This window comes from Pelecanus crispus, chromosome 16 (assembly GCF_030463565.1).
Source record: "Pelecanus crispus isolate bPelCri1 chromosome 16, bPelCri1.pri, whole genome shotgun sequence".
In the NCBI taxonomy this organism is placed as follows: Eukaryota; Metazoa; Chordata; class Aves; order Pelecaniformes; family Pelecanidae; genus Pelecanus; species Pelecanus crispus.
Window position 1 is genome coordinate 2026084 of NC_134658.1, and position 25306 is coordinate 2051389.

General features: G+C 47.8%; 1 protein-coding gene across 1 annotated transcript; it reads left to right on the top strand.

Moving 5' to 3' along the window:
* Positions 1-314: 314 nt before the first annotated feature.
* CTPS1 (CTP synthase 1) lies at positions 315-18462 on the top strand. The gene is made up of 18 exons (XM_075721899.1): positions 315-484; positions 903-1073; positions 1858-1958; positions 3194-3310; positions 4742-4825; positions 5072-5152; positions 6742-6893; positions 8174-8306; positions 9774-9862; positions 10770-10864; positions 11432-11494; positions 12376-12419; positions 13346-13442; positions 13714-13769; positions 13854-13950; positions 14244-14388; positions 16804-16894; positions 18434-18462. Exons 1-17 carry the CDS (start codon positions 319-321, stop codon positions 16886-16888), a joined length of 1776 nt encoding a protein of 591 aa, XP_075578014.1. The 5' UTR covers positions 315-318; the 3' UTR covers positions 16889-16894; positions 18434-18462.
* The last annotated feature ends 6844 nt before the right edge of the window (positions 18463-25306 follow it).

The following is a 25306-nucleotide window of genomic DNA, read 5'->3' on the forward strand; positions in this document are numbered from 1 at the left end:
AGGGCGAGCAGCGGGCGGGACCACGCGGAGCCCCGCGGAGGGGGGGACGGAGGGGCGGCGGGCGCTGGTGGCTCGGCCGCGGCTGAGGCGGGAATTTGTGGCGGGGGCGGGGGGAGGCGGCCCTCAGTGCCGGGGGGGGCGGGGAGCGGGGCGGCGGGGGGGGCCGCTGACAGAGCGGGCAGTGGCGGGGGGCCGCTGGCGGGGGGGGGGTCGCCGGAGGGAGCGGCGGGGTCCGGGGCTCGCCCAGGCAGGGTCGGTCGCCGCCTGCCCGCGGCAGAGCCCTCGCTGAGGCGGTGTGGGCGCCAGGCAGCGAGGCAGATGAAGTACATCCTGGTCACGGGCGGGGTGATCTCGGGCATCGGCAAGGGGATCATCGCCAGCAGCATCGGCACCATCCTCAAGTCCTGCGGGCTGCACGTCACCTCCATCAAGATCGACCCCTACATCAACATCGACGCCGGCACCTTCTCCCCGTACGAGCACGGTGAGTGGCGCCGCGGGCCGCGCCCTGGGTCCCGGGGCTGGCTGTGCCTGGCGGGAGCCGGCTGCTTGGCGTGGGGGAAGCGCCCGCGCCCGGCCCTGCCTGCGGGACCGGCGGGCTGGGCCTGGCGGCGGCTCCGCACGCACCGGCGGGGCTGGGGGTGCCGCCAGCGGGCAGCGCAGACCCGCTCGCTGCTCTCCTCATTGCTGCCTGGTCGAGGGGTTCGGTCCTCAGTGCAGTAGTCCTCCTTGTTTATAACGCCTTCAGTTTTATTAGCCGCTCCTAAACTTGCTGTAGCAACCAGAGAAGGTGTTTCCTTATGTCGAATTCTTCCAGCTGTCGCAGGCAAAGCCAACAAATCACTGCTGTGGACTGCGTTCCCCTTGACGTGTGCGCTTGTGCCTTTTTCTGTGTGTGGCAGGGGAGGTGTTTGTCCTGGATGATGGAGGGGAAGTGGACCTGGACCTGGGTAACTATGAGCGCTTCCTCGATATCCGACTCACCAAAGATAACAATCTGACTACTGGGAAGATCTACCAGTACGTCATCAACAAGGAGAGAAAGGGAGACTATCTTGGCAAAACTGTCCAAGGTGATGTGAAGCTTCATTTCTGATGCTTAGAAATGCATTCTGTATTTCTGTCCTGGTTGGATGCTTTTGCTTTTCATCCTAGCTTGAGGTCTTTGTTATGTGCTGTCCTTGAAATGTGTTTTGTTTTGTTTTTTTTAAAGAGGAAGTAGAAGATGCACCAGTGCAGGTGCAGTGGTGCGTGCCGTACTGAATCAGGTTACCTGTAAGCCCCTCAAAACTTCCCGGTGCTCAGCAACACGCTGCCTGTTGTTGGGACTGTGTGCCGGACTTGGGGCCGACGTAGCCAATGCTAAATGTGAACAGACTTCAGACTAACACGCTTGTGGATTATTTGTTAGCTGGTTAAAAATGGTTATTGCTTTTGGTAACTGCCATGTCATTAGAAAACACAAAGGATCTTTGAGGATCAGATCAGTCCCTTCCCCTTTTAAGCATCCTCCACAGCTGGTTTGGGTAAGGGCTTTTACAGACAGTTTAAAACAGAGTAACTTTCTCTGCTTAGAGCAAAGAACTGTTTGTACTTGAATCTTGCAGCTTAAAGGAAACGTTGCTTACGTGTGTTTAAATTGAGACAGGATTGTATTTCTTGCCAAGGCACTTCTCTTGAAAATCATAGCCAAGGATAATCACTTCAAAAATGCATACTTCTTTAAAGACAGAAATCAGTGCTGAGGTGATATGGGAAGCACTGGCTATTTAGTTTCAATAATTTGCTCTGTAAGGAGTTAGAGGGAGAAATGTGTGTGGGTTGTGGCTCTAACCCTCGCCTGGGTTTCTTTTTCAGTTGTTCCCCACATCACAGATGCTATACAAGAATGGGTAATGAGGCAGGCACGAATTCCTGTAGATGAAGATGGCATTGAACCCCAAGTTTGTGTGATTGAGGTTTGTAGCTCTTTAAAAAAAAAAAAAAAGAAAAAAAAGGGAGAGAGTTTTGCTTCTTGTTTGGAGTAAATGGAACTAAATGCATATTTTACATAGTAGAATTTTTTTGCAGTAATGTTCAGCTTTGCATATTGTTGAGTTGCTTAAAAGTCCCCCTTGCTAGCCTCACTTAATCCGTCTAATCTTTTGAAGGCTCTGTGTCTGAATCCATACGTAGAAAGACTTAGGTTTTGGACAGTTATATTTTTGAGATGCTTTGCTCTCTAGTGTAATGTGAATTAGTCTACAGAATGAATTTTAGCTTTTGTAACTTTGTATGCCCAAGTCTGAGTTAATCACGCAGTGCCCTCTTCTTCCTTGGTGGAAAGAGAGAGGGTAGGTAAATCGCCCTCTGGAAGCAGTTGTCTTTCCACCTTAGCAGTAAAGGGAGCCCTGGAGTGAGTAGCTCAAGCACAGACCTAGAGCAGGGAATGGCACGAGCCAGTGGTGACAGACCCCATACAGTTTCCTGTGCATCGTACGGGATGTCCTGCTGCCAGAGGAGACAGGAGGGCGAAGGCTCTGAGCTGGTGCTGCTGGGCTGGCCGGCAGGAGATGCTAACACAGGAGAGAGGGAGCCCGTCAGAGTGCCCCTGGTCACGGTCACTTCGGACTCTCCCTGCAGCCTGAGTGCCAGTTCCTGTTCCAGGATTCACAAGCCTGGATCCTGAAGTACCCAGGAGGCACTGACAGCGCACAGGAGGCTAGCAGTGCTCCAGGCTGCCAGCGCTCCAAAGAATGCCTTCTGTCTCTGCTCCTGCGTGTGTCCGAAACTGCTCTAGATGGTTACTAACTTAACAGAAATTTTGCTTCTCAGTGCCACCTAATGTCCATAAATGATAATTTTAACACCTAAATCTTTTCCCTGAAGAAAGAATAGAGGCAAAGCTAATGTCCCTGGAGAAGTGCTGCCCATATGAGAAGCTGTTTTTCTTGTGGCTTTTTGATTTTTGGGGAAATTGTGAAGGTAAAATAATAGTTGGGGGTAAAATAATAATTGGAGGCTGTGGAAGTAGGACATACAACTGGCAAATCCTGCTTTTCGTACTGGTATTGATGCTCCTGTGGGGAATCGGAGGTGCTGGGGAGATGTTTTAGTGTCCTTTTATCTATGTTTTAGTATGCTTTAGCATACAAATTCAGCAGATGATGTTTTGATACTAACTTTCTTTCTAAATGTCTTTGTCTTTTTTTAGCTTGGTGGGACGGTAGGCGATATTGAAAGCATGCCTTTCATTGAAGCTTTCCGCCAGTTCCAGTTCAAAGCCAAAAGAGAGAATTTTTGTAACATTCATGTCAGTCTAGTTCCCCAGGTAAGGACCCAAAATGTTTTAGTGGTCAGGGGCTTCCCCAATCCAAAACTTGCTTTATAAATATATTGTTTCTGAAATGCTGTATCTATAGGCACTGTTACATTTATATTTGTATATATAGAAACTTCTGGAAGAAATGCAGAGAATATACGGTTACGCATTCAAAAAGGTTTGCAAGAAGTGAACAAAAACTCTTCAAAGTGTGTAAATGTGTAATAAATAGTTGGGAGTGGCACCATATGCAGTTTTGCATCTTTAACTGCTACTGTATTCTGTGGAATTGTCTCCTGGCTTTTGCAGGTAAACCTGCTTTCTAGGGCTGAAAATTTTCAGTTTCCCTTCATTTGCATAGCCTTTCATTTCTGTAAAGGTAATAAAAAGTTCAGTGATATAGCCAGACTTCTCAGCCATTTGGACTCATTAATAAGATCATATTTCAAGCTCTTCCTGAATTTCTGTAATATTTCTGTTGATGTGTGCCCCCCCCCCCCGCCAAGATTTACATTAGCTGTAGTTCATTAAATAGTTTGGGTTACTTTTGTAATTTCAAAACATAATACTGTGTTTTGAAACATAATCTGTTTTTTTTTCCCCTTCAGACAATATTTTTAATGTGTGTTTTGATCTTTAACAGTAATTTCATAGACTCACATCTGACTGCTGTGTAAGCCATCACAATGAGTGGCAGTTGCTCTTGGTTCAGAGATTCAACTAAGAGAAGGTGTTATGAAGCAGTGCTATGATAAGAATCAGTTAATTAGGAGTCACAAAGAAAAACAAAATATGTGCCAAGTAGATGGGGTGAACTCCAGTTAATACCAAAAGCATATGAAGGTGTTTTATGCCATATAATGCCTGATATAACCTCATCTGTATTATCTGTGCTGGTTTTGAAGATGGTTTACAGTCTTCACCAAACAAAAACCTCTACTGCAGGAGTCACTGCTGAAGAAAGTTCTTCCATGGTTATGTTAACAATACTAGAGAGCATGAGTATTCCTTGTCTTGGAAATGGATTTGACAGAGCAACTTGACAAGTTACCAGAGTGCAGATCAATCTTTGTTCTCTTCTCTTTCTTTCCGCTTCTGTCCAGGCCAGGTGATTTATGGAGAAGAAAGTTATAGATATAAAATATTAGGTATTTGGAGGGAGAATGGATAAAAACCCTTAGGGTCTCTGCCCTTTCCTTCCCTCACTATGATGCATACCTACTTACTGTACATACTTGAACTCTGGTTTCTGCCAGTTGCTTTCAGTCTTTGAGATTAAAATGATAGTGTGCAGGGGTATTTAAAGTTCACGTGAATTGTCCAAGAGCTGGGTCAAATTTTTTACAAGATGAATAGGGTGGAGGGTCCGCATTAGCCTGATGAATCATTGCTACATGTCATCATAATTTGATAAACCAACTTCTGCTCTTCTCTGACCAGCCAAGCTCTACAGGAGAGCAGAAGACTAAACCCACCCAAAACAGTGTTCGTGAACTCAGAGGTCTTGGTCTCTCACCAGATCTGGTAAGGTTCGCTGCATGGCTTTGAATTTAAAAATGCAGTACTGGCATGCTGCAACAACATTCTAGTGTAAATAACACTTAGGTTGAGAGCTCTTGTATGTTGGTAATAAAGAAGTAAATGTAACCAAGTTGGGTTTTTTCCCCAAGTCACAGAGACTGCAGAAAGACAGCTTTTTTAGAGGTTTGTTGTATTAATATCTGAGCACTTCTGTTTTGCTTCACAACCGTGATGTTGCTGTTCTGTTAGATTGTTTGCAGGTGCTCCACTCCATTGGATACCTCAGTAAAAGAAAAGATTTCCATGTTCTGTCATGTTGAACCAGAACAGGTAACAGATTGCTGTCTGCACTTCCTTGCAATAAATATTCTAGCTGTTTGTCAAATGTTGAGTGGAGTTTTATCTGAGCGTACTGTTTCTGTATTCTAGCTGTGACTTTTGTTAGCTGCATAATTCATTTGCTGCTTTGTCTTACCTACCTTCCTTACACATGTAACCATTGCAAAAATAGTCCTTTTAATGCCAGCCCACAGGTTGTCTTGTAAGGTAGTTAGTGCAGGCTTAGAGAATTCTATGGAATCCAAGGTATTTTCTGAATAGCTGGTTTTGACCTTAGTTATCCTTCCAGATTCCTTCTGTGAATACAGAAGAATGAGACTTTTTCAGTAGTACAGGCCAAAATGTAGTTGCCCAAAATTAGGTTTAAAGGATACATGAATGTATTTTGTACAGCTCCTCTTTTCAAGATGTTATTCTTCTGCCCAAGATTGCATGAGGAGAGATTGCACAGAAAAGTTGAAATGGTACTTGAGGGAAGCATTGCTTCACTTGAATGTTATGTGATATGCAAAAATTCCCTATTGGCACGATTCTTTTTATACTGAGACTACTCTGCATAGCATAGTCTGAGGTAGACCTTGGAAAATAATCAAACAGTCTATAGGCTAAATACTACCACTTTCCAATTCAGCTGGAGCTTGAAAAATTTTGCCTTTTTGTGTAAGACTGAGTGTTACTTCACAATTCCAGGCTATGTCAAGTCATTTTTATTAATTTCCTATACAGTGAGATCAAATGGAGTCTTGCAGCTTCAGGTATTACATTCAGAATTAGCCGGCAATAATATTGATGTGTGAGCCGTGCAGTATCTGCCTCATGTTGGCCATGAATTGAAAGTGAGTTGGCTCTTGTCAGTCACTTTCCAGGAAGTTTAATGCAATTGTACATAGTTGTTTCTCTGACTGCAGTTGCACTTGTATTGAGAAGTAAATGCTATTGACTATACAGGAGGAAAATTTGCAGCCTAGGGGGTTTTACTGGTGCAGTGTTGAACTCTGCTTTCATTTGAGTCAGGAGAAATGAGGATTTAAAAATAGGTGTGCCAGTATGTTTTTGATCCTTAAAGTACAGTCTCATTCTTGATGGACAGGTGACAGTTGTCCAGAGTCATCTTTCCTTTTCTGAGGAGGCCCATTTCAGCCCTGGTTAAGAACGACAGCGGTGGGAAACGGGGAAGCTGGGCTTGTGGGCAGTTTAACTGTGGTTTCAATTAGGATTACCAAGAAGGCTGTATCACAGGAGAAGTCTCTTTGAAGTATTCTTTGAACTTCGCTACGTGCTTGCATTACTTGCACAGCAGCTGACTTTCTTACTGCAAAGTCACTGTGTTACAGCCCTTCCCAAGGAGCTCCAGTGAGCAGTAATACCTGGGAAGTGTTAAAGGATGACCTTTACAAGTTACGTGGAAACTACTACTAAGCTATTCATATGTTGTTGTGTTACTCAACAGATGCTATTTCCTGGAAGTTTAGTTGGTCATATGGTTGTCTGCCAGAGACAGAAGCTCTCTGAATATCTGTCTAAAAATAATTGCACAGGCACTTAGATCTGTTTTAATGACATTCATATTTTATGAACAGGTCATCTGTGTTCATGATGTCTCTTCTATCTACCGGGTTCCTCTGTTGTTAGAGGAGCAGGGAGTTGTTGACTACTTCAGACACAGGCTTGACCTTCCTATCGAGAGGCAGCCCAGGAAGATGCTTATGAAGTGGAAGGAAATGGCTGACAGGTGAGCTGCGCTGCTGGGCGTAGTTTGAATTAAGACTCCAGATTAGTTTCTCTTCTTGGTCGTTGGTTATTAGGTGACGAGTGTTACTTCATGTTCCTCAAGCGTTCTCATGCGGTCAAATTTTACTACAAAAATGCATTTTCTTCCTAGATGTTTAACTGTTTGAAAAAAAAAAAATTCTTCAACATGGGACTCCTGTAAGATAATGTTATTGAGTTCCTTATCTTGTGTTGGTAGTGTACTGTCTGTGTCAAAACCAGTTTGAAGTAATTAAAAGGCAGACAGCTCTGCCCTCCCTTTTTATACAAAAAACCCCAGTGACGTTACAAAGTGTAGTAATCCTTTTGTAGGCATATGTAGGAGTCATCAGGAATGTCAATAAAAATGTATCTTTTGAGTATGCTTTCAAGCAAGTGAAACACGGTTTAGTAACTGTTCTGTCTGAGACTCCCAGGACACTTTTTTTTTTTTTTTCCCTTGAGGGGAATAGACTCCATGTTCGTGGGGAAATTATGAATTGAATCTTTTCAGTTGGCATTCAAGCCATTTCTGAAGCCTCAAATGTGTTTGTTCTTAGAAGAAATTAATTTTCAAGATCTAGATGTTTCCCTTTATAGGCACGACACAAGCCACCACTGTCAAGAACATTTTCTTTTGATAGGGAAAGCCCTCAGTAACCAGCTTGGTTGAAGGCACTTAACAATTTTGAAAGGAACTGTAAACAATCTCTTAGCTGGAGCCAAGAATGCTGCGTAAATCCCATGCTGCCAGATGCTGGGAATTGAAAGTGTAGGCAGCACAAACTTAGGACTCTAGAAGTCCTTTCTGTGTTTCTGTCTGCTGAAGTGAACTCAGTCAGAAGCAGTGTGGGAAGATGCTGCACAGTATAAACATACGCAGAGTTGTGCTTTGATCCTCTCTCCTAATAGTTTACTGCAGACTTTGGATCTAATACAGCTTCCTGAAAAGACAGTTTGGATCTACTCAACATGGCTTTTCAGCATAAGGAGGGATGAGTTAATTTATAATACATGAATTCTGTAACTCTTTATCTCTGTCATTGGTTCCCCTCCCCCCCTTCCTTCTATTCTTGCTTTGATGTTTTTAAGTCATAATTGTTACAAAAGGTAGTCTCTTCCAAAGCTGTCATCTCTCTAGTTGGACAGACTTTCAAGAGCCCAACTGTTTATATTACTTGAAAAACTGAATAGAATGTAAGTGTTTATTGCCCCGCTTTCCTGTTAATGATGAAATAACCCTTGTGTTTTGGTTTTGTTTAGGTATGACCGTCTCCTTGAAACATGTTCCATTGCGCTTGTTGGCAAATACACCAAGTTTTCAGATTCCTACGCATCTGTCATTAAAGCACTGGAGCATTCTGCACTGGCTATCAACCACAAACTTGACATTAAGGTAGGGGTGGGTGCATGTGTGTAAAAAAAAAAAATAAAAATCCCCTCCCATACTCCTTCCACCTACAGTGCTACCCATCTTAATTAAGTTTTTCACAAACCCATAGACAATAAGGGAGAGCCAGTTCAGCCAGTGAACTTAAACTTTTCCTTGGATTACAGCATCAAACATCTGTTGTCAGGCTTAAAACAGCTTCAAAGCAAACCAGCCTTTCATCCTGTAAGATATACAAGGTGTCTGTATAATTGGTGGGAACTCTTCAGTGCTCAGTGTTGTGTGCTGAACTGTGATAGAGCGGTGGATATGTTTGGGGAGGGGACTGTTTGCTTTAATTTCTCTGACAGTTGTTGGAAGTGATCCATTTTTTAGGGTTGTTGCTGTTATCCTTGTGGTACTTCCAGGTTTTATGATGCTTCTGCCTCAGGCTTTATTAAGGTTTTAATGCTGGTTTGGCTGCACAGGTGCTTTTAAGGGTCTTGGTTGTAGCTAGGTGCTCTGAAGAGGTGAAATATTTATCTGTTGTCAGAAATTTTACTTTCATTTAAATATACTTTTTCAATGTCCAGTGGTTTCATGATGCTTGGTGAGTCACGGAAATAGGTGCTTGCTTTATTACAGCACTGTTCCACGTTTGGGTTACCTTTCAACTTACAAAGTGAGTAGAGGAGAAAAGAAGAAAAACAAGTAAGACTGGTGAAGGGTAAACCCTGTGCATGCATCTATGGGTAGTTCCTGACACAGCTGTATTTGTATGGCTCAGAATGGGAATGGGTTCTGTGAGTTCTGTGCGTGGAGATCTTATGTTGGGTTAAAGAACTGTTTAGCAGTATTCCAAGCTTAAAAAAAAAAAAAAAAAGACAAGACAAAAATAGTTGTTCAAAAAGGTAAGCAGACTGCCAGAACATTCAGAAGTTCAGAGATACTGGAATGCTAGAGATGAGAAACTGGAAAATTTGCAGTTTTTTCCATATGTAACATTGGTCATAGCATCCTTTAATTACAGCAGCCTGTGTTTCACCATATCCTATTTATTCTTCAGTCTCTCTTGAAGATTAAATGATGTATATTTGATGAGATAGTGATTCAGTTTTTTCTTGCTGTGTGGTTGTTCCTGTCTGCATAGCGGCATGTTCCCATCTCACTGTGCTCCATTGAGACTTCACGTTTAAAGAGTCTGGGTCTTACGGACGTCAACTTCATTTATGTGACAGCAGAACTGCAGAGAAGGGAAGATAAAAAACATGGCTTCTGTTTGTGCATCTGTAGTATGATGGTGCTGGAAAGCAGTTTTGTTGACTAGCAGACAGGAAATCATCCCAGAAAAAGCATAAGCAAGTATCTAGTAGGAAACAAATCCAGAGCTATCCAGGAGAAATGATGATATCTTAATTCAAGGAGAATTAAGGAGACCCTGTATTTGCACTCTTGTGGCAGCATCTCATCATCCTTTTTTGGATTTCTTCCCAGTATATTGACTCTGCTGACTTGGAGCCAGATACTCTGCAGGAAGAACCTGTCCGATACCATGAAGCATGGCAGAAGCTGTGTGGTGCTGAGTAAGACTCTTGTACTCTGGCCATTTCTTTGGAGCATGTCTGATAAACTTGTTGCTGTTGACAGCTTTGGAATTAAGACCCTCGCTGGAGGCTGTTTTCTTAAGCACTGTACCAGCACAGTCTGACATTGCCCCAAATACATCTCAATGAGATTTAAGGATAAGATGTAAAATGGAGAATTGTTAAATAAGCGAGGGAGTTTGTGGACGCAGCAGTAGGGGAGGTGATCGCGCAGATGAGGATGTGCACAGGCTTAGTGGGGAAACAGGGTGAGAGGAAATAAGGGGAAAGGATAGGTACTGGCAAAAGCTGTTAAAGCCAAAGAGAGGACAGAAGGTGTAAATATGGTATAAAGAAAGCGTGGGAAGGGAAGAAGCATTAGGATGCAGAGGGGTGCTGAGATTTAAGGCCAGAAAACAAGAACAAGTGGGGCTTGTTAGCTCTCAGGGAAGCAGACTTTGGGTGGTAGCAGGAGAACGAAGAACTTACTGCAGAATTTGGTGTCCTTGTCCCTGCGGTTAGGACAACTTGACACTGCAGCCCAGGGCTTCCTCAGCATGGGTCTGGCTGGGTGGTGTGTTTGCAAACGTGTTTGGTGCAGAGCATGTGGGTCATGCAGCATGAACCATTCCAGTATTGTAACCTGCACTGTATTTGGGATTTCTTGGGAAGGTAAAATGCGTTTATAAAATGTTTCCCTGAAAATTCTGTGACATCTTATGTGACAGCTCATGTGAAATCATACGGAAGCTGTGCTGCAGACAGGCCTTGCCACATAGGGCACTTTAAAGCCCTTTTGAGGAGTGAGGTCTTGCAAATCCAAGATTTTACAGGAGAGGGGTGGTACATGGCTGGGGGGAACCATGCTGGTGAGCTCTATGTGAATGGAATCTTCATCTTCGTGCAGCGGAGTTCTGGTTCCTGGTGGATTTGGTGTTCGAGGGACAGAAGGCAAAATTCAAGCTATTTCCTGGGCCAGAAAACAGAAAAAACCCTTCTTAGGTGAGAAACATGCATGTTTCATCCATAAGAAGAAAAGAAAAGAATGAGGTTGAGTAACAGCCTAACTGATCTGCAGCAAGAGCTTTACTGATTTTCGTTAGCATCTAGAATGTACAATTTTGAAGATAATTGGCTGACGAAGGCAGTGATCTGTGTTCAGCTTAACTGGGTAGTGCAGCCCATGTAGTGAGCTCTGAAGTGGTCAGAGTTGGCTGGGATGTGATGACATGGAATCTCTGTAACGAGGGGGTAGGAGTCTCAGAGGAAGTTTCAGAGGAGGCTGTGGTGATCTTGGCATGAAAAAACATGTGACTGCATTTAAATGAAACGGACATAGTGAGAGACTGGAAATGTTGTGTGAGATGAGTGGATGGGGAAGGGAGGTGTGGAGTAAAACTTGTCAGAACTACTTGGTACAGAGCGAACAGACCCCTAAATCCATTTCAAAGCTCTGTCTCCAGGTTTTCCTCTGACTCAGGAGTGCTCTGTGAAGGTGTGCGTGCTTTGTGGTACGGGCTCAGTGGTTCTTGTCCTGACTTGGTCTGTGTTCTGTCTTGCCTTCTGCAGGAGTTTGTTTGGGAATGCAGTTAGCAGTTGTGGAGTTTGCACGCAGTGTTCTTGGTTGGCAAGGTAACTGCACAAAACTCTTACTGGGTTTTGGTCCTTTCTTTGATTGCTTGAGTAATACCTGTAACTTTTATAAATACCTGTAACTTTTAATTTTTCATTGGTAGGTAGATTTAATTTTTTTTTCTAGACCTATAAAATTCCCATCTCCTTTGCTAATTCAAAGGAAAAAGAACAATTCCCTTATCCTCTTCAAATAAAAATCAATGGAGTAAGGCATGCTGATAATGACAGAAACCTTTTATTGCTTAGAGTGAGGTTCAGCTCCTGAATAAAATACCTGAGTGGAGTTGTGCCTATGTGTGCTGGACATCCTAAATTCCCAATATCGCCAATATGAAGACCAAAAAGCAATTCAGCTGAAGAGGCAATTGCAGCTACTTCAGTGAGTTGAACTGCATTCTGGGCTCCACTGCTTGAATTGACTAGGTCCCTGTTGTCAAAACTACTTTACAGAGTGCTAAATTTAGTTTAGCCTGATTCTGAGTCTCACTAGTAGTGAAGGTAGGGGAAAATGTGTTTCTCCAAGTATTTCTGCTCCCTTCCCGCTCCCTGGCTTTATTTAAAATATTCTAAGCTGTTGAATGTGTGCTTTTCCTGAATGACCCTCGCTTTCATCACCGATTGCACTAGACTGGAGGTTGCAATCTTAGGGCAACCAGTCAGTCTCAGAAATTCATATCAAACCGTGCTGACAGAGCCTGTTTCTGCTGTCGGGGGCTGAGCCGGTGGCTCTGTGCAGGTGAGCGGCTCAGCACAGTTAAGGCTGCCACTTGCCAGAAGCCTGGGGACGAGACACGGCTGTACCTGGGGGGGGTCTCCCGTAAATGCGTGTCACAGTATGAGGGACTTTGTGTTTCTAATTGATGGACGTTGCGTTGCAGATGCTAACTCGACAGAATTTGACCCCAAAACTGCTCATCCAGTGGTGAGTTTATGGCGACTTGCCTGTAATATTCTTACTGTGCTAGACTTCTCTGCACATACCGCTTGGTACAGTTAAGAGCTTGGATTATTACGTCTTGTGGCTTTTAAGTCTGTCTTCCATCATTTACTAATCCGCAAAGAAAATGTCTTTGCCTGGTTAACTGTGTGGCAGTTGCTGCTTCATAGAAGATTGCAGTGCTTATTATAGGTGAAACCTAATTTTTTTTATTTGTATTTTTAATTACACTTTTTCATAAAGCAAGGTGTTTTCCAGGAGGTAAAAGGTTCTTAAAGGGCAGTTTGAAAGCTGATTTCACAGAGTAAATGTTAAAGATTGGGTGATAGCCAGATTCCACTGCGTAAGTGTTTAATTATGATCTCAAATTAACAGACAGACATGAATTCCTTGGAACGTTTGCGGACAGATTTCTGAACCTGCCTTGCTTAGACTGCGGGCTCTATGTGTCTCATCCAGGGTCCACCATAATGATTGGCTTCTGCTGTAATTTAAAATGCTATTCAAAAGGAAAAAGTTCTCAAAAAACCAGCTTATGAAGTTATTTATCAAAATATAAGTGATTCTGATTTGGGGATTTTGTTTCTGTAAATTTGTTTGTCTGTAACATTTAGTTCAGTAAATAGCACAGCACTAGTGCATGGGGTCTATGTAGGCTTTGACTGAGACCATTTCCTATGCTAAAGCTTCCTGAAATCCCGCAAACCTTCCATATGTTCTGTACAGCCTTTACTAGAATAACTCAACTGATCTAGTTCTGTTGGTCTGCCTTGTCAAGACAAGGTTCCTTGGGGTGGTTTGCTTGTTTTCTGTATGATGATGGTTTTTTTCCCCCCTTTAATGTTGCAGAGTCTGCCTGGAACTGTTACTCCTTGTTCATTCTCACCTCCCTCTCTGAATGCTTTTCGCAGGTCATAGACATGCCGGAACATAATCCTGGGCAAATGGGTGGGACCATGAGGCTTGGCAAGAGAAGAACACTCTTCCAAACCAAGAACTCGGTCATGAGTAAGGCATTTCTTACCTCTTTTGGAAGTGTTTCCTGGGAATGATGTGCATGTGTGGTGGGTATGGGGAAGTGAGACCTGGGAACGTTAAAGCATCCTTGAATGGTCCGTGTTTGCAGACTTTATTCTGGTAGTGAAATGGAGACCAATGACTTTGGTCCCCTCTAGAACTGGTGGATTCTGATGGATGCTATTCATATGAACTTGTTAAAACTTGGCATTGTGTGAACTGTTTGGCATTTGCTCTAAGAAATGTCTTCCTCTTGGTGTAGGGAAGCTGTACGGAGATCATGATTTCTTGGAAGAGAGACATAGACACAGATTTGAGGTAAAAATGCTACTGTAGGTATTGAGCTTTTCTATGTAATCCAAGCACAAGAGATCATGGGTTTTCTTGCTTCTGGTCTTCTAGGTCAATCCAGAACTGAAAAAGTGTTTTGAAGAGCAAGGTTTGAAGTTTGTAGGCCAGGATGAAGAGGGAGAGCGAATGGAAGTGGTTGAGTTGGAAGGTGAGTACTTAAGCAATTAGTTTGAGGGTGTAGGTATTTACAAGGGAAAGTGTTTGGAGGGTAATTGAGGAGGTTTTTCTGTGGGACCAGTCCAGGCTCTCTGAGTGATTCCATCCATAAAATTACACTAAAAAAAAGAATCCCAGGTGCCTGTCCATTTAGGGCCGAAAGGCAGGATAGAAATGACACTTCTTCCCCATCATCAGGGCTTCAACGTGATCAGTGCTTTCAACTGCAGTTCAGCCACAGGCTTGAGAGACTTGACGTTAATGCTTTCTGTTTCTTTCTCTTAGACCATCCTTTCTTCGTTGGTGTTCAGTATCACCCTGAATTCCTCTCTAGACCAATTAAGCCATCTCCCCCGTACTTTGGCCTCCTCTTGGCATCCGCAGGAAGACTCACGCATTATCTACAAAAGGGCTGCAGGCTCTCACCCAGGTAGGTTGAAGGAAGACATTAGTCGGACCTTTCACAGGGCAGTGCTGCTTCTACAGGATAAACCGGAGAATCCTCTTGGCACACAGTGAATGTGGGCTGACTAGAGGGTATTTGCAGCACCTCTTCTTTCCACTATTTCTTTGAAACCTCACCTTGCATTTTAAGATTGACTCCAGTGCCACAGAGCTGTGGCCCCCAGTGAGGTCCCGACTGCAGGGAGAGTAACTCCAGTCTCATGTTGTCAGTCAGAGGTGTTTGGGGAAACTGCGGCTGGGCCTGCTGTTTTAGATGATTGAAGACCTCATGGGGTTTTCCCCCCATTCCTTGTACAAGTCCTAGGTACAAGTTGGTCCTTAAGAAGCTTGTTCCTTTTTCTGATTTAAAGAGTGGGCCCTGCTGGTTGCAGCTTCCATTTTTTTCTGCTGACTTAAGCTTTCTTTTGCCTCAGTTTGCAAAGCAACTAATGTTTTGGGTAGACTTAATGGTACATTTACTTGCTTCTGCTTCTCCCTGATGCCCTGCAGTTCTGCTCAGCAGATGTAGCAATATGCAACAAATAAACATCACTTTGATAGTGACCCATTTTCCTCCTTATAGAGGAGAACACAGAGGATTTGCTTGTGTAGCTGGAGAGCTAACATGCACTAAAGAGAAAACCCCAATGCAAATGCATTGAGAGTAAATACAAAAATGCATTGAGAGTAAATACAAAAATGCATTGAGAGTAAATACAAAAATGCATTGAGAGTAAATGCAAAAGGGAAATAGCACTGAATGTATTAAACTGAAGCAATGCAAAGAGGAAAGCATTGGCCTTTCTGGGTTGAGCTGCACTGCAGCTGCACCACAGGAATTCTCGTGTCGATGTCTGGAGAATGGCTGTCAGTTGTGCTCTGATCTGCTCTGAACAGAGTTTCTGTGTGAAGTTGCCTCATTTCCATGCTCCAAGTGTTGAGGGATATTTTAATTTCCTGCTTTTGCACATTTGAGTTTGAAATGAGTCTCTCACAGCAGAGGAGCTGAAGTTTCTTCTCTACTGCAGCATCCTAAGTTAGTATTATCTGCTGTTGGAGTCTTTTGTCATTGTGGTCACAAATTGTTTCATGTTTAGCATGTAATCTAAAAATATTGGTGGCAGTTGTAGCCCAGCCTGTGCTCCCCTTTATTCCTGTGCCCTTGTAACTCTTACCACGTTTTCAGCTAAGTCTCATCGTTGCACTCTCATGAGGTTTGCAGGTGACACCAAACTGGGGGGAACAGACACTTGAGGATGGGACCACTGTTTGGAGGGACCTGGGCTGGAGGAGTGGCCAGCGGGAACCTGATGAGGCTTAACAAGGGCAAATGCAGAGTCCTGCATCTAGGAACCCCTTGCACTAACACGGGCTGGGGCCTGAGCAGCTGGGGAGCAGCTCTGCTGAGGGGTCTTGGGGAACAGCAAACAACACGAACCAGCAGTGTGCCCTGGCAGCAAAGGAAAGATGAATGGCATCCTGGGCTGTATGAGTAAGAGCGCAGCCAGCAGATGGGGAGAAGTGGTTATGTCTTTTTACTTGGCATTTGTTAGACCACATCTAGAATATTCTGTGCAGTTTGGGGTCGCCCACTACAAGTAAAACATTGATAAATTGGAGAGAGTTTAGTGGAGGGCTGCTAAGAAGGTCAGGAGGTCGGAGTACTTGCCCAGTGAGGAGAGGCCGAAGGAGCTGGGCTTGTTCATCCTGGAGAAGGGAAGACTTTATGGGGGACCTGAGAGCAGCTGCCAGCACCTACAAAAACGTTACCAAGAAAATGAAAACAGGATCTTTACAGAAGCGCATGGTGCGAGGATGAGACACAATGGGCATGAATAAGAGGGGTTCCAAATGGATATAAGGAAAGTTTTTCACCATTAGATCAGTTGCACATTGCTGCAAGTTGCCCAGAAAGGCTGCGCAGTCTCCATCCTTGGAGAATTTTGGACTGTGACTGGATAAAGCCCTGAGCAGCTGTGTCTGATCTGATAGCTGTCCCTGTGATGTAACTGTCCTGAGGGCCCTTCCGATCTGAATTATTGTGTGATTCTTAAAAAGCTGTTTAATGGATTAAAGGCAGTCAGCTGTTACTGGGAAGCTGAAATAGAATGGCTTATGGGTGGTTAACCAGTCTCCTTTTTCCTATTTATTGAATTTCCTTTAGAATAACTTTGCCTTATAAAATGCCTATTATATGTATAATCGTTTTAATTCACAAACCTTAAAATTAATGATGACTCAGCCCTATTTCCAAAGGGACAGCTGTACTAGGAATGTTGTGTGCTTTGCTTCTCAACCTCTGCTAGCAGTACTTACTACCAAACCCCGCTAATTCCTGATGCAAAACTGGGTCCATAAAGCACTTGTGCTCCGTAAAACAAAATCTTTCTGAATTCTGCAGGGACACCTACAGCGATAGAAGTGGCAGCAGCTCGCCTGACTTGGAGATAACAGAGCTGAAGTTCCCATCAGTAAATCATGACTGATTCCTGGTAACTTTTAATGACCTCAGCCTCTTCCCTTGTGGAAAAAAATTCCTTGCCCAGTCTTTCCTCCTGGCATCTGCATGTTTTACATCAGTTGGTAGAAAACTGGCGCACCATGAAAAGTGCTGGTGCTGCTCACACACGTGTTCCAGCTGTGCTGAGGGCTGCATGTCTGTGTAACAGATGTGGGCGCGTATTTCCTTAGCAAATTGACACATAATGAAGTATAAAAATACATGCAGGAGCTGGAGATTGAATTCAGATAAAGAAACAAAGCACGAATATAGCACGCATTCCTGAAAACGGAGGCAAAGCTGAGCAAGGGGTTACTGGATAGAAAGTTTGGTATTTTGGGAGCAGTCTCTCACCTTTGCCAAAGAACATTTTTGAAATAGCCATTCTCCCCCGTCTCTTGAGATGGCAAGTTCCTCTGTCAAACCAGTGGACTTGTGCTCTGAATTGTAATAGCTGCTGCAGACGTTACGTGGATGCGAAAGGTGGAGGTATATAATCCAGTCTTGGGGGGGGGGGGGGGGGGGTGTCACTAAAACCATTCAAACTTCACCAGCAAGAAAGGTAGACTGAATACTGAAACGAGTTCTCCCTTTGTGCGGTAGGTGATCGTGGATGTCGCTTTTTCCTGCTGCTCTGGCTGGTTTTGTGTGGTGTTTTTGGAGCAGTTAAGCAGCATTTGTGCACACGCATGTCGAGCGAGAGCAGGAGTTTATTGCTGAATGTTAGGGGACCAAGGATGTCCAACTCTTCCTTCCTCCCCTTTTCTGTCATATAACAGATGCTTCCAAAATTAACTGCAGAGTGAAGATGAGGGTTAGCCCGAGTCTAGCACAGAAGTACTTCCCCATCCCTGGTCACGGGACTGGGCCTTTGCAGTGGGGGAGATAGCTGGGATCGCTAGGTGTTGGGTTGTCCCAGATCTGGTACAGTAGCAAACTAAAAGCTGAAGAATCCTCTCTGTCAATTTTTGTCCTCCTGAAGATCTTCTGAACCTTTGGCTCGCTGACGGTATCCAGCGTGCTCCCTAACGTGACAAGTCTGGGTGCTGCGCTGATACCCGATGGCTTGGAGGCCATCCCCAGAGGAAGCTGTAGGGAAAGGGACACTGGCACGTGTGGTGCGTCCCCTCTCCGGCTGACTGGCCCGCTGGTACATGCCTCGGCTCGGCTCTCTCTTAATAGCCGCAACATAAGGAAGATTTTCCTTTGGTACCGGCTGTGGGCAGTGCTGGGAAGGGCATGAAGTTAATTCTTAGCGTAACAGTGCTCACTACCTACATCTTCTTTAAACATCTGCGTCTAGAATGAGCTTGCGTTCTTGGGGGTGTGATACACTGGTCTTTATGTTGCCATAGTGCCCCTGTAAAGCTCACGGACATCGTCCGTCCTGGGAGGAGGAGCGGTGTCAGGTCCCATGTGTTGTGCTTGTCTGGGGTGACATATGTAAGAATACGACTTCAGCGTGCTGTGCGGCTCCAGCCTGTTGCTCTTTGTTGTCAATAATTCCTGCTCCTTTTCTTTCTTTCTCCAGATGTGTCTTCGCTGAAGAGAAGAGTCTTCATTAGATTTTCCAGGCATTCTTACAGCAATAGCTTGAACACTGTCAGCTTTGGGCTTTCTTAAGTTATGGTTTTATAATTTTTGTTATGAAATCCTGTCCCTTTATTTCCTCAACTCTTCTGTCCTTTGTTTTTCTGTGTAGATTCTGTTTATTTGAATATTATATATGAGGAGAGCTCATCACAGCACATGCACCTCTAGACTTTCTTGTGTTAGCACCATCCTGGAGATAAAAAGCAAATTTGGGTATGGGATTTGATGTGTTGGGGAGAATCCAGGTGCACGCTTCCTTCCTAATGCATGGTAGCGCTGGCATGAGCTTGTGTCTCGGACACGGACAGTTGAGTTCCTTTCTCCAGCCGTTCTGCTCCCTCAGCAGCCTCTATTACTTGGGAAATTACGTGGATGAACTAGATTTTGGGGGCTTGCTCAGTTCTTGAGCTGTGCTTTGCTGCACAGGATGGGTCTGTTCAGCTTTATGCAGCCTTTTTTTTTTTTGGGGGGGGGGGCGGGGGGAGAATGTTTTGTTCTGTTTTGGTTTTTTTTCAATACTATTTAAAAACATTTGGCACTGGTGGTCTTGGTGCATTCATTGCCGGCAATGAACTTTTAACCAGGAGAATCTTCCTGGAATAGAAGAGCTAATCTGGAACATGATCGGCTGTAACTGTGATAAGCCACTCTGCAGGGATGCAATTAACAATTAACACGGATCATGTGAAAAAAAGAGGAGAAAAGAAAAAAAAAAAAAAAAAGCAAAACTGTCAGGAAAGCCCATCGCTGCCTGAAACGAGGCGTAACTGTTAGCCCTTCCTATGCCAGCGTCTGCTGGTGCTGCTGCTTGGGCTGGGAAACTTCGACTCCTTGCATCAAGGGGGAGGTACAGAAAAGAAAGTGAACTACTTTCAGATGCTGCCTTTCAAAGCTCCCGTTGCAGTTTGCCTTGGACTGAAGAGTTCATGGTGCTTTTTTTCGTTGATTCAAAGTGGAGCCTTCCGTTGCCTTTTTTTATATGGCGGAGCCGCGCGTCCCACACTCAATGCAATACAGAAGTGCTGTTTCCTGAGGGAGGGGCTTCGCCATTTGCCTACAGTGTTACTTGGGTTAGTCCGTAGATGTGTGCTGTCCTACGCCGACGAGCTCAGCTTTGCAGTTCTGGGGTGGGAAATGCGCTCACCTTTTTTTTTCCTTTTTTTTTCTTTTTTTTTTTTTCTTCCCTGCCTCTTGCTGCAGTGTAAGCAACACAGTTTTTGGTCTTTGGTAATTTAGAAGAAAGGAAGAAAGTGTCTCGGTTGTCTGAAGTGTGGTATGTTCAGAACTCTTCATTAAAGTTTGGAGAACGCTGTACATCTCGAGCCTGGCTGAGTACTGACTCCCGTGTTGTCTGACACCAGACTGGATTAAACACTGTCCTGTCTCATCTGAAGTGATCTTTCCCACAGCTCCTCTTGCTTTGTTCCTCAGTTACTTTAAATATGTGCTGTAAAGCTGCTTTTAGCCCAGAAAGCTTTGAGCATTCTTCATCTGTGCCAATTGTAACAGTTCTGCAAAAATGGTCAACTGAGTCGAGATGCTCTCCGTACTGAACCAACAGTGGCCATGAAATGGCCGGTCCTCCAGCAGCGTGAGGTCGTTCCTTGGCTGTAGCACAACTTTGGTTTTGTTTCTCCTGAAATGTTTTTGTTTGGGCCAAAACTGTGCAACTGACTCGGTCATAAAATGCTTATTTGTAATAAAAATGAATAACTAGCCAAGAGCTTGCCACGTTACTTACGTAGCTCAGAGGGAGGAAAAGGACTGAAGTATAATACAGTCTAATTTTAAATTAATCCAGCGTAAGCTAGAAAAAGTTTGTTAGCCATATTTACAGTGGTTTTTAGACATGCATTTCCAAAGCCTGGCTGAAATTACGGGGCTTCCCCCCAGCAGCCAAGAAGCCTGGGGAAGCTGGGCTGAGCCTACAGCCTCTGCAGGGCAGAAGAATGAGAGGTTTTAACCGCGTTACGCTGCAGGCTGCCCTGCAGCCCGTTGATGGTTTGCTCCCTCTTCCTCCGCAGCTGGGAGAGCTGCCTGCCTGCTGCCCCCCCGGGGGTAGGAACACGCCGGCGGCCGGAGCCGCGGCCTCAGGCTGCGTGGAGCAGCGTCAGCCTCGGCTGTGGGTGAAACAAGCGGCCCAGAGCTGCCCTGGGGACGAGGGCCCCGCGGCACCCCGCGGTTGCTGACAGCTGCCCTGGGGCAGCAGCCTCGGGCTCTGGCAAGGCGGAGGGCAGCACTATCTCCCTTTATTCTTCATCCCGCTCCGGCAGAGCGCGGTGGCCGGGTTCTCCCCACCCTCCCGAGCTCTCCTGACCGCGGCCTGCTGGGGCCAGGGTGCTGCGCTCCTGCAAGGGCCGTGTGTTTCTGCGGTAGCTGTTGATGACCGGGTCCTCGCGAGCGAGCGGAGCTGAGCGCCCTGAGCTGTGGCTGCTCCGGGGGAGCTGCTTGGGAGGGACGAGGCCTCAGCTCCCCCTGGGGCCAACCCCGCGGGTGCCAGGCGCCAGCCCCCATCTCCCTCCTTGCCCCACGGGAGGACTTGGCCGTCCCCATGGCCCCCCACTCGTGGGTGTGTTGGTAAAACCTCCCCCAGCCATCACCCCCGAGCCGGGCTCTGGCTGTGGGGGGACGGAGGAGGCAGCCCTGCGCAGCCCTGTTCGCCCCGCCGGGGTTGGGGCAGCATGCCCAGGGCAGCAGCTGTTCCTGCTTCGACGCCCGCCCTTAGCTGCTGCATTTTGGCTCCTTAGCTGGGGCTGCAACAGAAACAAGCATTTAAAGTGCATAGAATCATAGAATGGTTTAGGTTGGAAAAGACCTTTAAGATCATCCAGTCCAACCATTAACCTACACTACCAAGTCCACACTAAACCAATCAAGGGTAGACCAGACTGAACCATGTCCCCAAGTGCCACCTCTGCCCGTTTTTTGAACGCCTCCAGGGATGGGGACTCCACCACCTCTCTGGGCAGCCTGTTCCAATTCTTGACCACCATGAAGAAATTTTTCCTAATTTCCAACCTAAACCTCCCCTGGCGCAGCTTGAGCCCATTTCCTCTCGTCCTATCGCTAACTCCGTGGGAGAAGAGCCCAACACCCCCTCCCTGCCCCCTCCTTTCAGGTAGTTGTAGAGAGCGATCAGGTCTCCCCTCAGCCTCCTCTTCTCCAGGCTGAACACCCCCAGCTCCCTCAGCCACTCCCCACCAGCCCTGTGCTCCAGACCCTGCCCCAGCTCCGCTGCCCTTCCCTGGACACGCTCCAGCACCCCAATGTCCTCCTTGTGCTGAGGGGAACAAAACTGGACACAGCATTCCAGGTGCGGCCTCACCAGCGCCGAGTACAGGGGGACAATCACCTCCCTGCTCCCGCTGGCCACACTATTCCTGATACAAGCCAGGATGCTGTTGGCCGCCTTGGCCACCTGGGCACACTGCTGGCTCATGTTCAGCCGCTGTCGACCAACACCCCCAGGTCCTTTTTGGCCAGGCAGCTTTCCAGCCACTCTTCCCCAAGCCTGTAGCGCTGCATGGGGTTGTTGTGCCTGAAGTGCAGGACCCAGCACTTGGCCTTGTTAAACCTCATACAGTTGGCCTCGGCCCATCGGTCCAGCCTGTCCAGGTCCCTCTGCAGGGCCATCCTACCCTCCAGCAGATCGACACTCCCACCCAGTTTGGTGTCATCTGCAAACTTACTGACTGAAAGAAAGGAAGATGCGGTGAAATTCTACAAATAAAATGGGCCTCCATGGGGCGTGTCACTGGGTGTGGGAGGGTATGGTCGCTGGTGGCCTGATGCCACTGTGCCTCAAGAGCTCAGCCCCTTCCAGCCCAAAGGAGGGATGGATCCGGCTGCCACCCAGGCTCTGCTGCCGTGGGGCTGTGGGCAGGGACGCCTCACTCCCACTGCTCTCCCGGGAGGAGATGCTGGCTGTGGGGGGCCAGGTGCTGGCACGGTGGAGCCCCAGGTCCCCACCAGCCAGGGCTGCGAGCACCCCGCTGCAGACAAGGGGGCCAAGGGCTGAGTTTGGGCCAGAGGCACCTGAACAGAGATCCTGGGGTGCTCTGCGAGCCCCAAGGCAGCGAAGCCAAGGCTGCAGGAGAGACCTGGGGTGCTTCTCCCACCTCTGCTGGTGCCGGACCTCCAGGACCAGCCCAGACCCCTTCTCCCCAGCAGCACCCACCTCGCTGCCCTCCCCAGGGCTGGGTGCCTCCCACCTGCCTTCTCCAACCACCAGCACCTTCCCTTCACCACCAGCCCAAGGAGATGTCACGAGGTGCTCCAGGCACATCTCGGGCCAGGACAAACCTCAGGCTCACTGCACAAGAAAGTGAGACCCACCTTGGCTTCATCATCACCACCTTGGCTTCATCATCACCACCTCAGCTTCATCACCACCTCGGCTTCATCATCACCTCGGCTTCATCATCACCTTGGCTTCATCACCACCTTGGCTTCATCACCACCTTGGCTTCATCATCACCTTGGCTTCATCATCACCACCTTGGCTTCATCACCATCTCGGCTTCATCACCACCTCGGCGTGGTGCCACTGGAGGACCGGCCCTGCCGAGTCCAGGGCGCACGCAGAGCTCCCCAGTGCGTGCTGCGGTTGCAGGTGCCCCAAGTGCAGCGTGGGGCGTGGCTGGGGCTCTGGCCCCTCGGGGTTGCCCAGCCCATGCCCCCAGCCCCCTCCCCGTGGCGTGGCGCTGCCTCCGACAGCTCCCAAGGGCTCCTGGCCGACCCGCAGCTGCCCCGATGCGGGTTCATGGTCATAACGCCGGTCTGTGTTGGCAAGCGATGCGGGGGGCTCAGGGCTCAGCTGTTCCCCCTCGCCTTGCGCCCATCGTCTGGCTGTGGGTGGTGTTTGCCCACTCGCTGTCACCTGCCTCGGCACCATCGTGGGGCGCACGTGTGGCTTTGAGCTGTGTTTGCACAGCGATGGGTGCAAGGGACTCCAGCCGGGGGCTGCTCCCTGCCCCAATGCCCCCCACAAGCTCCAGGCAGGAACAAAGAATTGCGAATGCTGGCACCACTGCCAACCCTGCGCATCCCTGAGAGCAACCGCGCTGCTGGACGAGGACCTGGCGATGCTGGAGGGCTCTGTGCCAGCGCTGGGAAGGTGGCGGTGACCATGCAGCGATGGAGCCCCTCCACCACCTGTGTGATGCAGCACAGGGACCTGCAGCGCTTCTCTGACCGGGACACTCCTGGGGGAAACCATCCTGGAGAGCAGCGAGCAGCTGCTTTGGACAGGACCAAGTAATGCTCGGGGCTTTTGAGAGGCAACACTGCAAAGAGCAGGAGCGGGGGGGGGTCAGAGGGGCTGGGCAACGATCAGGCAGAAGCCGATGCCCCTCACTGTCGTCACTAACGAGCCCTCAGTCATCGCACCACCAGGTTGCTTCGGTCATTTTGGTTTTCTCAGCCCAGGTCTGGCCCGGCTCTCCCACAAACAGCACCGGAGGAGCAGGGCGGGAGCAGCCGGGGTTCGCCTGTTCTGAAGCAGCACCCCCCTCCCTGTCCCTGGGCTCCCCCCACAGCGGGCGCCCATGGGGAGACACCGCCGGGGGCCCAGCCAAGCGCGCCCATCAGTGCACACACGACCAGCGGGGCAGAACGTAGTTATCCTTTTATTTATAAACAAATCAACGTAAAATAAGTAAGTGCAGAGGAAAGCACTGGCTGACCCCACACGGGGACCTGTCTGCGGCGGGCCAGCGGGATCAGCGTCAGGTAAAACCGAGGGGCGTCCCGGGGCCGATGCTGTGAGCGACGGGGCTCTGCGAGGGGCCGGAGCCCCCCCTCCCTCCGACCACACTGGTGCAGCAGCAGGGACTGCAGCACAGACTTTGCTGTACAACAAAAAGCCTTTTTATTACTTTGGGGTTTGGTGTGTGTGGGTATTTTTTTTTTTTTTTTAATATTTTTGCAACTTTTCCCCTTAGGGGTAAACCTGACCCAGTGCAAGAGACTGGAGGGTTGATCACCACGGGGGCCCTTCCTGCTGGCCGGGGCCCTCGGGGCTGGCGGGGACCAGGGCGTGAGCCGTTGCTCTGGGCACGCAGAGGGCGAGCGAAAGACAGGAGAGGGAAGAAGTGCGTGCCGTGGCGATCCCTGTCCCAGCCCTTCGGTCACTGCAGAAAGGCAGCGCCTGCGGCAGCGCGCTGTGGGCGCACGGTGGGCACACGCCTGGCCCTCGCCTGCCTCCGCCAGCCCTCCCCACTCATCCCAGGTGCTGCAGGGCCCCGCAGCCCCGCTCCCGCAGGCGGCCCGAGCCCGGCAGCCGCTGCCCGGGGACGCAGGCAGGGCTGGGCGGCCTCCGCTCCCACCTCCCGCAGCTGCAGTAACGTGTCTGGGACAGCAGGTTACTGCTCAAGTGCCATCAAAAATAAATACATTAGACTGTCTGAAACAAACAGGTGCCGCCGGGGAGGGCAAAGCCCTGGCAGGAGCAACGCAAGGACCGGCCGCCACACTGGGATCCTCTGACTTGCCAGACCCGACGCCCTCCCGCGCACGCTGAGCTGGGACTGAGCTGGGATGGACCGAAACACGAGGACTGGGAGGGCCCCTGGGAAGACGAACCTTTGCATCTCTGGCTAAACATCTCCAAGAGCTGCGAGTTCAACAACAGGTAGAAAAATCATTTCATCATTTTAAACAGACAACTCCTTATTAAAAAAAAAAAAAAAAATTAAGAAAAAAAAACCCTCAAAAAAAAAGAGAGAAGGATCAGTTGAGTCCTGCAGCATCCAGCCAGCCTCCGACGCCGACCCAGGCCCGTCCTTGCCCCGGGTACGCCAGACCCAGCCAC